The sequence below is a fragment of the Telmatherina bonti genome (genome assembly GCF_933228915.1).
Source record: "Telmatherina bonti genome assembly, chromosome: 20".
NCBI lineage: Eukaryota > Metazoa > Chordata > Actinopteri > Atheriniformes > Telmatherinidae > Telmatherina > Telmatherina bonti.
The window spans coordinates 30,468,189-30,483,091 of record NC_136618.1 but is presented as its reverse complement, the minus strand read 5'-3'; the positions used below and the strand labels follow the sequence as shown (position 1 = coordinate 30,483,091).

The following is a 14,903-nucleotide window of genomic DNA, read 5'->3' as shown; positions in this document are numbered from 1 at the left end:
TATCTGGTGAAACTGATTTAAAACTAATTAATTTGTGGCAATGAATTATTAATGAGTTAACTAAGTCACGGTCAGAAAGAAATACCACCAAAGTTAATTTCATTATCATTCATCATCTTGAATCACCATCAGATTTAGTTTTAATTTAACTGGAATAAAAGTGATGAAAAAGCTGTTAATGGGTTCATCTAACCGCACAGATTACATTTGTAGCAGCTCCCATGTCCTGTGAAACATCCTGACGTTGGAAAGAAATCTTCTGATATCGCCACACAGGCTCTGCAGAAATAAAACTAAACAGATAAAAGAAGTTTTTTATCGATCCAGTGACTTGGACACGAGTCCTACTGGTTACATATGGAACCAGTAACTCCTCTTCTTGAGCACCGAGCAGCACAAATGGACTGACACCTGAGGCCCGGTTGACCATGGGAAGGGACCAATGGGGAGCGATGCACATGCATGGACATTTGAACTACCTTTGCCCAGAAGGGAGCGTCTCATCCAGCTATCAGCTGATGACCTGTCTCTCCATAGCATGGAAGCTGCTGTCAGGCTGGTGGCCAAGATAAGTGGGTGCAGAGATCAATACGCAACAGACAGAAAGGCATTGCCAATAATACCAGAAGAGCCAAACGCCAGCTGCTGGTTGACATAACCTTAGTCTCAGACTGCAAAGCCAGACACGCATGCCCCTACCAAGATGGCGATGGTAGGAACCGCCCGCCAAGCTTCAGAAACCTACGGGTGACGTCACGATGGCTCCGTCCATCTTATATACAGTCTATAGACATTACCTACAGATAAACTAGCTGCTCCTGGTCAAACTAGGACCATCACAAAATAAATTTAATACCTACATGACTTCATGAAAGAGTAAATGTGCTGCTGATGTGCAGGAGACGCGAGCATCTTGTAATTTCTTTCTCTTCTCACCTGGAAAAGTGTTTTCGCTGTAACAGTGTCGCAGCCTGAACTGTGATTGGTCGCTTGTTGATTCTGGTTACATAAACATTTTTGGTGTCGCAGACGAAAGAGCTGTAGCCTTTTGCGTCTGTCAGTCGGCTCATTGTGAATTGGTGTTTGGACATATCGCTGGTGTTCCTCTATCATTGATGATTAACCCTTTAATGCATCATGTCCACTAGGGGTGGGAAAATTGAATTGAAAAATTGAAATTCACGATTCTTTTGCTTCACAATTTTAAAATAGATTTTTTTTGTTAAAAAATTGATTTTTTTTTCAAATGAATAAAAATAATCCATTATAAAATTTTTGTCATTTTATTGTTTTTATTGATCTATTTACTTGTCTTCCTGGGCATTCTAGCAGCAGAATGATGGTCTGGCTGCTGTGTTGTTTTTTCCTCATTGAAATCTAGAAAAATGACGCGCCAAAAAAAGTATTATACATTTCTTTTGTTTTTAGTCTACAAAAATCAGCAATATTGGGGAGGAATGAGAATCGCATTTTAAATCAAATGGGCACCCAAAACATCGCAATCAAATTGAATCAGAACAAAAGCATATAGTCACCACCACTACAGTGGATGCCTATTTCAAGGCTTTTTCTACTATATTCATAAGTGACAATGATATATTTGCAATTTTGCCACAGGAGAGTCACACTGCCCCTCACTAAGAATGATCACATATAAAACTTCATAAATATACGTTATTACAGAGTTTACCTCAGTGATAAACAGTACGAAAACATGGTACTTGTCAATTTTTATAGAATATTCTTAATATATAAATATTTTGTTTTATAAATATATTTCTTTAGAATAGATAAAATAAACAAAAAAGTCAAATAACAATAAAAACAAAGAAAAGTGTCTCTGTACACGTCTGTAGAAGTAAAATATTACATGTGGAAAAATGTGGCATTAATTATTAATTCGTGTATCAGAGGGTTAAAAAGGGAAAAATGATCTGTGATGTTTAATTTTCCTGCAAAAGAACAGCGAGGGCCACACCAAAGCTGCTGAGAGCTTCCTGATGTTCTTCTGGGCTCCATGATGTTCTTCTGGGCTTCATGATGTTCTTCTGGGCTTCATGATGTTCTTCTGGGCTCCATGATGTTCTTCTGGGCTCCATGATGTTCTTCTGGGCTTCCTGATGTTCTTCTGGGCTTCATGATGTTCTTCTGGGCTTCATGATGTTCTTCTGGGCTCCATGATGTTCTTCTGGGCTCCATGATGTTCTTCTGGGCTTCATGATGTTCTTCTGGGCTTCATGATGTTCTTCTGGGCTCCATGATGTTCTTCTGGGCTCCATGATGTTCTTCTGGGCTTCATGATGTTCTTCTGGGCTTCCTGATGTTCTTCTGGGCTCCATGATGTTCTTCTGGGCTCCATGATGTTCTTCTGGGCTTCATGATGTTCTTCTGGGCTCCATGATGTTCTTCTGGGCTCCATGATGTTCTTCTGGGCTCCATGATGTTCTTCTGGGCTTCATGATGTTCTTCTGGGCTCCATGATGTTCTTCTGGGCTCCATGATGTTCTTCTGGGCTCCATGATGTTCTTCTGGGCTTCATGATGTTCTTCTGGGCTTCATGATGTTCTTCTGGGCTCCATGATGTTCTTCTGGGCTCCATGATGTTCTTCTGGGCTCCATGATGTTCTTCTGGGCTTCATGATGTTCTCCTGGGCTCCATGATGTTCTTCTGGGCTCCATGATGTTCTTCTGGGCTTCCTGATGTTCTTCTGGGCTTCCTGATGTTCTTCTGGGCTTCCTGATGTTCTTCTGGGCTTCATGATGTTCTTCTGGGCTCCATGATGTTCTTCTGGGCTCCATGATGTTCTTCTGGGCTTCATGATGTTCCTCTGGGCTTCATGATGTTCTTCTGGGCTCCATGATGTTCTTCTGGGCTCCATGATGTTCTTCTGGGCTCCATGATGTTCTTCTGGGCTTCATGATGTTCTTCTGGGCTTCCTGATGTTCTTCTGGGCTCCATGATGTTCTTCTGGGCTCCATGATGTTCTTCTGGGCTTCATGATGTTCTTCTGGGCTTCCTGATGTTCTTCTGGGCTCCATGATGTTCTTCTGGGCTCCATGATGTTCTTCTGGGCTTCATGATGTTCTTCTGGGCTTCATGATGTTCTTCTGGGCTTCATGGCTCCTTCAGAGCCTCGCTGGCGCTCCTGCAGCTGTTTGACTGGAGGAGAAACGTTTTTAGCTCCCAGATGTTTTCATAAACACCAGCTTCAGCCTGTGTTTCTACATGTATGTGCTGCAAAGCTTGTTTCCTATGTTTTGTTGGTACATCTCTGCTGGGAATCTTCTGGTGGAAAATGATCTTTCTAACACGCCCCTCTTCTGATCAACACATCTGCCTTTTGGATCTGGAGTCGGGGAAAACAACGTACTCTGTCGTCTTCAATTAGAAATGGAATAACATGCAACACTGATAAGTCAAGTGTTTTACAGCTGCTGGCAAAATAAATAGATAAAAGAGCAAGAAGAGGAAGAACTGGAATAACTACGTGGAAGATGATGTTCAGCCATTTATAGAAAATATTTTAAAAAATTGATGCAATTATGACAAAAATATATTTTATTTAAAAGCTTAAAAATATGCAGAGAAAGTTAAAAGGCTGTTTTAAAAACACTTTTTTTTTTTTTTTTATCTCTCAGATTAGATGAAAAACGTAGCATGATTGGAAAAAATTAGGCGTTTTTTTCTGATTTTCCCATTAATCTGAAGTCAGACTGTTTTCACACTGAGATGAAACCGCGTTTCCATTTCCTTGAGAAAGATGCAAAAATCTAAATATCGCAATAAAACTTCTCAAATATCGCAACTTTTTTTTTTGCTCTCACAAGATATATTTTCAGACTTATAGAAGAATTTTATCGAAGTTTTTCGGATAAACCTTTTTAGCATTAATGCATCGCCAGATGTGCCATCTGGGATCACATGACCAGTTCATCTCGACTAAAGATGGCGCCGGATGTATAAATGGAAATATAACCATCATCCTCGATGGAAACCACAGCAAAATGCAGTTTTACAAGGATTTAGGACTTATAATGAAGCACAGCAGAAGCCAAGTAGCTGCTCCAAAACACCTAATGTTTTGTATCTTCATCCTTCTCTAAGTGGAGTCTCTCAGGACGAGATTTGACGAAAATAGCAGCTTGTGCGCGACAAATCATTCTGTGGAAACACCTGAAAATCTCAATTCTCCGTTGTCCAACATAGAAAGTATCAATTAAAAAAGGAAATGCAACTGATTGTTTATGTTTGCTGGAGTTACGTCTTATTTCCTTCAGCTTCTTTCCTACAGACCACTAACAAACGGTTTGCTTTTCTTTGTTGAACATTTTGCTTTGACTTTTGTATCCGGATGCGTGGACATCGCCAACGTCCGCATTTTGTTTGCACCTGCTTCAGATGTAAGAAACAGCTGACAGGAAGAGTTTTATTGTTATTTGCTCGTAATGATGTGAAACTTTTCCACAATTCAGTCTGAAGTTTAATCCAGATGTATTTTTATTCATGCCAATAATAAACCAATGTACGGTACTGATATGGCTCACACAGCGCTACGTTGTGTGTGATCTGACAGGTTAGTGTGTCATTAACCAGGCGTAGTTGGTGTATTTCCAGCTCTGGCCTGTTTTTAATACGACGTTTCACTGTCATCTGTTGTTCAGACACACATTTGTCGCAGCGTTGTATTTGTGGCTGATTCTGCAGACGGCATGTCCAGGACTGAGGCTGACCCCGAGGACACACACAGACAGTGTAGAAACAGTCAGTAATGACTATCACAGCACCCATCTGACGTCAAGCCAAGTGCAGCTTGATTCAGCTAAATCCCGCTTTACTCTGTGATTTGATAGCCTCTTTAAGCTCTGCCTTCACACATCTGGCACTTTAATGACATCTGTCATCCGGCAGCAGATGTTCGGTTTTGTCCTCACATCCACTGATGAAACCCGGATTAAAACTGCTCAAGACATGAAGTCTTCTGCATATCTTTTTCTTAAAATTACTTTTTATAAGCTGCTTCTAAAAAAAGGAAAAAGGAAATAAAGTTTTGTTACAGTCTGGTCGCTGTAGATACGGAATAATTTTTATAGATCATCTGTATTTATTTATGAAGAATAATATATATATATTTTTTTTTATTTATTTCCTTTGAATGTTGTAATCATATTGCCCTCTGAGATATTTGGTTTCATATCAACTATACGGAGATCTAAATTATTGTTAATATTTATTAACTTATCATTTATTTGCTAGATAATTATCTACATTATTACCTCCACTGAGGAGGTTTGGTTTTTGCTGGTGTTTGTCTGTTCATAAGTAACTTAATGTAAAAACTACTGGAGGGATCCTTATGATGTGTTTCTAAGAATGGGTCTTGGTCTGACTTAGACTCCAGTAAATGATGGGAATGATCTGGATCAGCATCTGGATGCAGGAATGTTGTGAAGGATTCTTCCTCATTGTGAGATAGAACCATTTTCTGTATATCTGCATAGAACTCCACCATAAATGGTGAAAAAATCCAGAAGTTCCCAACTGGTTTACCAATCTAAAGATAGATGTGGATCCCGGCAACATTCTGGATACTACAATCTAGAACAGGAAGAACGTTGATCTGGATCCTACCATCCAGATCAGGAACAATGTTCTGGATACTACCATCCAGAACATAGAGAACGTTCTGGGTACAACCTTCCAAAACAGGAACAACATCCTGGATCCTACCATCCAGATCAGGAACAATGTTCTGGATACTACCATCCAGAACATAGAGAACGTTCTGGGTACAACCTTCCAAAACAGGAACACATCCTGGATCCTACCATCCAGATCAGGAACAATGTTCCGGATACTACCATCCAGAACATAGAGAACGTTCTGGGTACAACCTTCCAAAACAGGAACAACATCCTGGATACTACCATCCAGATCAGGAACAACTTTTCGTCACTGCAAGAGAACAAACATGCCAAAAACGCCACAATGAAGCCAAAACTCTGTGGATTCATCAACAATGTATCTGGAATTTGAAAGTGGATCCATGTAAGGTGACTGTAGGGTTAGAGGAGGATGGAAATCTCAGAAGGCTTTTATAGTTGCACTTATTTCCTTTAAAAACAGCTTAAAAAAACAAAAGAGCTTCTATTAAATGGAAATTGCCCTTTGAGATCACTAAAATACTTTTCATTTCATGTAATATTTATCCAGATCTATATTTCTTTATTTTCTATATCTTAATTGTTTTCTGTTAATCTGTTCTTCTTCAATAATAATTATAACGATATAATCATTAATAATAGTCAATTTTATTTTTGTTATTTTTTAAATGAACCATCCGAGACATTGAAGCCTCCCCTCTGGTCAGCTAAAGTCCTCTTCATATCCTGAAGGACCAACATGTCTCAGGATGTCCTCCTGGTGGACTCGCCGTCAGGAGGCAGAAACAGGAAGCAAGCTTCACTTTAAAGCCATATCCTCCTCTACTTCCTGAGCTTGGATGTTGCGTCTTGTTTTATAAAAAGTTCAGGATTAGCCTAATCTGGTTAAGTGCTTAGGGCCCACTGTGCATGCTCTTGGACGGACAGATTAAACGGCTGCCAAAAAGGGAGACAGCAGAGTGCTAAGTTCATCAAGGTGATGACTGGGGAAGAGTTTGGTCTTCCATTGTTGTGAGGTTCTCGGAGGTCGACCATTTTTCTCGCATAGAGAAATCAAACTAATCAGACGCTACGTGTTTTATTGTCCCTTAATCCCGGCTGCAGTGTGCTGGTTGCTTCTTTCTCTTCGTGCAGCGTCCCTGTTCTGCTAGCAGCTCAGGGTTGACAGGATTTTTATCTGCTTCTGTTGGTCCTACGTGTGCTCCCATCTCCCTCCAGCTGCACTCACCTAAATCTGCCTTTTTAGCGGGGTTTGTGCGACCGCCGCCACCGCCGCCGCCGCTCCTCCCCTTCGTGTCTGCTAACTTGTGTGAAGTGTGGCGGCGATCAGGAGCTTAGGGACGCTGTGGGACGGGAGGTGTGTGTTTCTGTGTGTGTGTCTGCGCTCGCAGACCTATCGGTGGGAGGGTTAGGATGCTGTGTGATGCATGGCTGATGTAGCTGACATCGGCGTCACAGGCCACTTTTCACACACACACACACACACACACACACACACACACACACACACACACACACACACACACACACTGTCACGGAAATAGCTTATCCTCACATTATCCACACGGCGCAGCCAGCATTCCTGACTTCAGCACGTCACCGGCAGCATCTCTCCACTGTGGACCCCCGTTACTGGAGTTCCCCAGGGACCACAGCTAGGACCCCCTCCCTCCCTAAAACCCCCCCTTTTTGGCAGGGCTCCTCAGGATGGAGAACAGGGGAGGCTCTCGCCGGAAGGGTAAGTTTTGATTTTCAGCTCAACTTCTTGAGTCCAGCAGCTCGATGCGTCTGCTGATGTGGGGGGGACGCTCACATTCTCAGAGGGGGGGCGGGGGCTTGTTTTTGGGTTGGAACTAGTTTTAAGTAAATCCGGCCTCAGCGGCGTCAGGCTGCTGTGTGGTGGTGCTCTACAAATAAAGCTGAATTGATGCTTCGTAGTGAGTCGAAGTCATGAACTAACAAATCAAGTCGACTTGAGAAATTCTGCGATCTGGTTGTTTAGTTAAAAACAAGGTTTCCGACCGTCTGCTAGGTCGCTTCTTTCCTCACATTCGAAGAGCCACAGGCGGACATCGGCCACGTTAGGCAGCTTACTGCGCCGTCACAGTGTGCAGCTTAGCGGTTATAAATAGTATGCATGGTCATTTATTACTACAGTGAGCGGAGAGTCCGAGCAGAGACGTCCATAATGTTCTGTTGTCACTGTGTGAAGCTGATGAGGCACCCGACAGGATGCTCTGCTTCGCAGGTGATGAGTCTCAAAGTGCTTTTATGATTTAGAAATTTAGTTTTAAGCGTTAAACAAGAAGTGTGTGCAACATTTGGAGGAGGGGAGTGGGGGGGCATCATGTAATGAATGCTGACATGAAGCTGTCAAACACGGAGTTTGTCTCTAAAAGATTTCTGGTTAAAATATCTGAAAAAGTTGAGCTGTAATAAATATAAAATGTTTCTTCTTTCTGAGTTAAATAAAGTATGATGCATGCGTAGAAATATTTACATTTATGTATTTGAAATAAATGAAATGCAAACAGATTCACACACACACACACATACACACACTGCGAACAGAGTTGACATAGAACTGAAGTGAACTGCGTCAAACAGATTCGACCTTCGTAAGCAGCGTTCCCGTTAGCAAAGTCACGCTCCGAAGGGTCGTTTAATGCGCCATAGCTCTGGGAGTCACTGCCCGATACCTGCAGAAGTAGAGCATCTAAACACACACACACACACACACACACACACACACCAGGTCTCAACCCACTTCAAGCCACCTCACCCCTCCTTTTTGTCCACCTGGCACGTTGAAGCGACCGTAAATCTCCATTGTTGGTTAACTCAGCATTTTAACGCAGTTCGTCTTCAGGTGTCGGATTGTTCGCAGCAGTTGCGTCTTTGCATGTGTGTGTGTTTGTATCGCAGCCTCACCTGCACACACACACACACACACACACACTCTGTTTTCTCCACATTTGCAAAGCTGTGTGTGTGTATACTTCTGAGACTGCACAAATTTACCCTCCTCTCTGAGCCATGACTGATGCGCTCACCGTCGTGTCTTTTAGACGTTTGGACATCACCGAGTCGCACATCGTTCACGTAAAAATAAAAGCTGCAGTGGGAAAATAAATAAATAAAGAAATGGTGGGATTATAAACCAGCAGCCACAACAGCCATCTGCTCACGTAGGACATCCGGTCCACGGCGGAGCGGCTTCAGCTTTCCAGAGCCAGAAATCCAGAATCTTCTCTATATTTATGTCCCTGAAGTTTCATCAGATGCAGCTAAAGCAACGAAGACGGTCTTACTGAGCGTGCTCAGTAAAAACCATCTGCATCCACCCGTCAGGGTTACGTTGCTGTAAACAGTCTGATGAATATGCTTATAGTAGAGGTGGGAAAATCAAATCGAAAAATCGAAAATGTGGATTTTTTTTCTTCACAATTTTAAAATCGATTTTTTTTTCTTTTTTTTTTTTTAAAAATCGATTTTATCCCAAATAAACAAAAATAATCCATTGTAAAATTTTGGTCATTTTTATTGTTTTTATTGATCTTTTTACTTCTCTTCTTGGACAATATAGCAGCAGAATGATGGTCTGGTTTCTGAGTTGTTTTTTCCTCATTGAAATCAAGGAAAACGACGAGTAAACAAAAGTTTTATACATATTTTTTGTTTTTAATGTACAAAAATCAGCAAAATGGAAGAATTGTGAGAATTGCAATTTAAATTGAATCGACTCCCAAAAAAATCGGAATCTAATCGAATCGGGACAGAAGCGTATCGTCACAAGCCAGGGAGGCTTATAGGAGCAGGAGAGTGTGTGTGTGTGTGTGTGTGTGTGTGTGTGTGTGTGTGTGTGTGTGTGTGTGTGTGTGTGTGTGTGTGTGTGTGTGTGTGTGTGTGTGTGTTGCCTTCAGGTCACCGCGTTCCGGCTGTCCTGCAGCCGCTCTTCAGCCGTGTTGCAGAGGGAACTCCTCTGTATGCGACCTGCACTCAGACTGGACAAACCTTTCCAGGATGCAGAGCAATTTATTCACAGATAACTGAACAGACACCCACATCTGTTCAGCAGGCCAGGGTCTTTACCACCACTACTGTACATAAAACTGGAACATGTCCCGCTGGACACAAAAGCTCATTCACAGCTCCTGTTTACACTCCATCCCTTCAGGTTATATGGAAGACAGACTCACTTCCACTGCCTTTGCCTCCGTTTATTCCCCTTTCCTGCAGTAGATGCAGGGTTTGACAGGTCAATGCTGGGTTTAATGGGACATTTGTGGAGTTTTTGGGAGCATGACACATTGCTGAGAGTCTGCAGGATTGTTGTCAGGTGGTGCTGAAGACTTTTTCCATGTTTGTTCTCCTGCTGTACGGCTGATATCTCAGCACAAGACGCTGAGAGCTCTGCCGTGTCACGACCGACCCGACAAGTCAAGGACTTGGAGTACGATACTTACCTCATCGCTTCCTGATTGACTTCTAAACCACCTTACATGTGGACACTCTCTAAAAGAAGAAACCTTCCCTGAAATGGAAACAGCGCTGCCGGTTTTAGCCTGCAGTCGAGCCTCAAAGAGGATTTAGCCTGTGTCATTTGAGAAAATGATTACCTGTGGTATGTGGTGGCTAACGGAGCTTAGCACTGGCAGATTCACCGTTCGCAGCATCCCCCCCCCCCTCTAGTCAGCAGAAACGATCTTAAGTTCATTCCCTTTATCCACATTTATTAGAAACTGGGCCTCACCTAATATGGTGTTGTGTCCCGCTCCGCCTGTGTGTTCGAGCGCCGTGGAACAAGGACATGATGACTTTCTCTGTGATTACCAGCAGGCTAAGCCACGCTGCAAGCCTCTTATTCCCCCAGCAGCTGGATCAAGCAGTAAAAGTTGCCCATGAAATCCCCCTGAAGTCAGAGTTCACACAGCTCCACTGATTGATTGAGAGTAATTGATTTGTCTCTGTGGATGTTGTTGTGCATAAAAACCCACAGAAAGCAGTGTGTGTCTGTGCCGCGTAGGCGAGCTTGTTGTCCTGGAAACGCTCGTATACGTTCATAAAACCTGCGTATTGTGTGTTTGTTTTGCATTGTTCTCCACTGCCTCACATTCAGTGCAACTTTTCCTTCCTGGGTTTTATTTCTAGAGTTTTATAGACTTTAAACGAGGTTGTAAAAAGTTTTATTTCTGTCCCACAGCAGAAACGGCTTCGACTTCAGCTGTGGTACCATGACTCAGGAGGACGACGAGGAAACCTGATCATTTAGATTGATGGTTATGGGTACAGGGCCCTCTGAGGGACTAAACCATTCAGAATGTTACGGGTTGATTATTAAATGGTGATCAGTACATCTTGTTCCCTACTGAGGGTTTTTCTCTACTCTGCGGCTACATCTATACCACCTTATACTCCATTCAGCATCTCTTCCTTCACTCAATCTATCTTTTATTTATAAATAAATCCAACAAATCAGACACATTTTACTTATTGTCTTTACGTTTTTCTGGAATCTATGGGAAGAATGTTGTTGTAGTATTTTGGTGCAGAAACATTCTATTAGATTGACATGTAGAGGAAGTCTTGTCTGCTCTATTATGCTATTATGAATTGGCTTTCATTAGGTTTTTTTTGTCTGTAAAGCGTCTTGAGATGGCATTGGCGTGATTTGATGCGATATAAATAAAGTTGAATTGACTTGAAAATTGATTTTTTTCCTGTAGATTCCAGAAAAATGTAAAGACAATAAGTAACGTGTCTGTCCTGACCACAGGAAGCTGCTGCCTTCTCAACATCTCCGTTGTTCCTATTCATCACGTCCGAGGAACCGATTTCTGGTCCGTCCTCCTGAAGTGTCCTGATAGCACAACTTTTGTGTTCCTGCCACACTTTACAGCTGCGTTTCTGTCTTTATATTATTAGGAAAGATCGTCATTGTTGAACATTTATGAATTAAAGTGGCGTCTCATGATGCTTTTAGAGTATTGTTGTTAAGATGGACGAGTGTAAGTCGATGCTTGTGTCACATAACGTTCCTACCTTTCATGCTGCGTTGAGGAATTTCATGTAAAGATTTATGTGTCGATTAAGGAAGTCAAAAAATGTAAATGTAATGTTTATGACTGAGCCAAAATGAAGCATTTCTACTGTTTTTGGAAGCACTGGAATGAATGTCTGTCTCTACGGACGTTTTTATAATTATATGTGTGTATATATAGGCTATGTGTCTTTATATGGATGTATTTTTCTTTTATTATTAATTACTAATATGGATCGATGTGTCTGGAATAAAGATTATTATTATTATTATATGTATCGATTAAATAGTGACACAAGAACGTAACAGCACATCTGTTACTTTATCTATATAGACACCATGGTTTTATTGGGTTTAATGGATTTAATGGGTTTAATGGGTTTAATGGAAAAGTGTTCCATGAGGAGTCTTTTATTTGGACAGTCTCCAAACACACGTCAGTAATTTGCAGTTCGACAGCCGTAACATAAAGAGTTTCCTGATCTTTCCTTCTGATGCTTTGGTTGTAAAAGTTTGGACATCGATAATTCCTCTCTTAGATCTAAAACTCCTAATTTACTGTGTCTTCATGATGTAGCTCGGGGATGCAATGTTTTATTTGATGAGCCAGCTCCTGTAAGGAGCCTCCCATCACCAGGTACGGTGAAGCAAATCGCCGCGTTTCCGTTGACGTATGGTATGGCTGCATGTTGACCTTGGTGTTCGTGTCGTTTAGAAGTTTCTGCCGTAGCAAAGTGCAGCTGAATGAGGAGAGACGTACGTTAAGATGTGCAGAAGGAAGACGTGGTGTAGATTACCAGGCTGGTTGGTAGGGGGGTGAAAACCGAAAAATCAAAAGTTGCGATTTTTTGCTTCACAATTTTAAAATCAAAAATTTTTTTTAACAAAAAAAAAACTTTCTTTTTTTTTTTTTTTCCCAAAGAAATTAAAATAATCCATTATAAAATTTTTTTATATTTTTATTGTTTTTATTGATCTTTTTCCTTGTCTTCTTGGGCGTTATAGCAGCAGAATGAGCATCTGGCTGCTGGGTTGTTTTTTCCTGATTGAAATAAAGAAAAATGACAAGCAAAAGTTTTATACATTTTTTTTTCTTTTTAATCTACAAAAAAAAAAATCAGCAATATTAAAGAATCATGAAAATCACAATTTAAATCGTATCAGCACCCAAAAAATCGGAATCTAATCAAATCAAATCGGGACAAAAGCGTATGGTCACAGTCCTACTTGTTGGTGAGATATTCTGATTGTTGCTGGAAACGAGAACATTGAGGGAATGTTTTTTTTTATTTTTTTTTATTTTGTTGTTTCATTTTTATGAAAAACATCAATAAAAACCATGTAAATTGAATCCACAATTGAATCCACGGAGTTGCATTTATAGCATTTAACATTTTTTCAGCCTGTGTGAGAAGTGCAGTGTTTGTCCCCCAAGCGAGCCGAGTCCCCAGTTGGACCCAGTCTGGTGGACTCTCCTGCTTCAGGTCATCTGGTGCTTCATACCAAACCTCAGACGATGAAGGATGAGGATGAGTCTTCCTCGCTCTCCTGTTGGAGGTTGGAGGCTGTGTAGATGCTGGCTTTCACAGCAGCCATTGCTCTCCCATCCTCTGCACTGGGAACACTGGGATAGCAGCAGTGACCAGTGACTTAAACAGTCGGACAGTTGGACAGTAGTTCAGCTGGTTTTGCTCTTTGAAGTTGAGTTTGGATGATGGAGACGTTTGTCTGGTTGAAGCTCTCCATGTGAGACTAAACGTGGAGCAGCTTTACAGGATGGAGAGTTGAAAACTAAAGTTAGAAGAGAGTTTGCTTCTTTTTAGGAGTGGAAAAGATTAAATGATCTGCCATGAAAGCAGGTTTTTTTCCTGTGTGTCTGTATGATCACATTTAGTTCCATGTGATCGTTGTTGCGTTCACATTTCAGCTGCTGCTTTATTTCATTTTCGTCTTTTTATTTTGGTTCTGTTTTATTGAAGGATCACATTTCCAGTAAAGTTTTTGTTCTTTTTGTTTTGGTCTGTAATTTATTTTAAAGCTTATTATTTCATTTTACTGGTCGTTTATGTCCCGACTGCACTGGGGACCTGACCAGAGCGCACCCTGCCTCCCAGCCAGTAGCTACTGGGAGAGCCTCCAGCTCCATGACCTTAACTGGACGGTCTTTCATTTCATTTTAGAGTTTTTTTCACTGTAAAGTTGTGTGTTTGTGGAGATGTTTAATGTTGTAATTTGCTTTAATTTCAGGAACCTGTTTGCAAACCAAGATAAATACATAAGTTGGCTCAGAAGCCATCAGTCATGTGACGCTCACGTCTAACTAACCTCCTCTCCTCCACAGGTGATGGCGTCCCAAAGGAAAACAGTCCCTTCATCAACAACACTGACCACGACAAAGGCAACAGCTACGATGGCACCAACATGGCGCTTTTCGAGGTAACTGCTCGCTGCTTTTTGCTCGTTGTGGTGAAACGTCACCTGGATGCAGCCGGTTTGGAGCAGGGTGGCGTTCAGACGGGCCTGACAGAGCTGCACCAGAGCCGTTTTCAGGCTCCTGCAGATTAAATTAGAAGCTAAAAGCCGCCGTCGATGCGGAGGACGCTGAAGCTCCGCGCTCAGATGTGGTGAGCTAAATAAAAAGAGAACACAGGGAAAGTAGCAATCTTCTCTCCGCTCCGCCGCGCGTCGCTCAGAGTTTATTTACAATAAAAAGCCGCTTCATTCCTCCAACTTGATGCCATTTGGCCGACTCGGCGCTCTGCGGTCGGCCGTCCGGGTACACAATCAGCTCCGTGGCGTCTCCAAGCTGTATGAGGCCGATCCAGACGCACCATTCCAGATGTTTCCAACAGTTAGAAAACTAAAAAGTCATTTTCCACTGCATGCCGGCACACGGTAACCAATGGCAACAACCAGGCGCTCAGATTCAGCTGCAGGGAAAACGATGAGCGAAGTTGGAAACGTGAACTTTGCTGACGTTGCAGGAGGAGATGGACAGCAACCCCATGGTGTCGTCGCTTCTTAACAAGGTGGCCAACTACACCAACCTGACCCAGGGAGCCCAGGAGCACGAGGAGGCCGACGAAGACGAGGGGCCGAAGAAGAAAGCCGTGAAGGTGAGGGTGTGTGTGTGTGTGTGTGCTGTCTGAGGCGTACAGTTGTTGTCAATCTGCTGAACGAGCATTAGGTAACGGGGAGGTCT

General features: G+C 42.1%; 1 protein-coding gene across 3 annotated transcripts in view; it reads left to right on the top strand.

The window, feature by feature from the left end:
* slc12a7b (solute carrier family 12 member 7b) overlaps nt 1-14,903 on the top strand; it is a 75,273-nt gene that overhangs the window by 29,752 nt on the left and 30,618 nt on the right. For all 3 annotated transcript variants that reach the window (XM_079259749.1, XM_079259748.1, XM_079259747.1), the window contains exons 2-3: nt 14,043-14,137; nt 14,686-14,817. In XM_079259749.1, coding sequence (XP_079115875.1) covers nt 14,123-14,137; nt 14,686-14,817 — 147 coding nt within the window. In that variant the 5' untranslated portion in view covers nt 14,043-14,122. The remainder of the gene's footprint in view (nt 1-14,042; nt 14,138-14,685; nt 14,818-14,903) is intronic.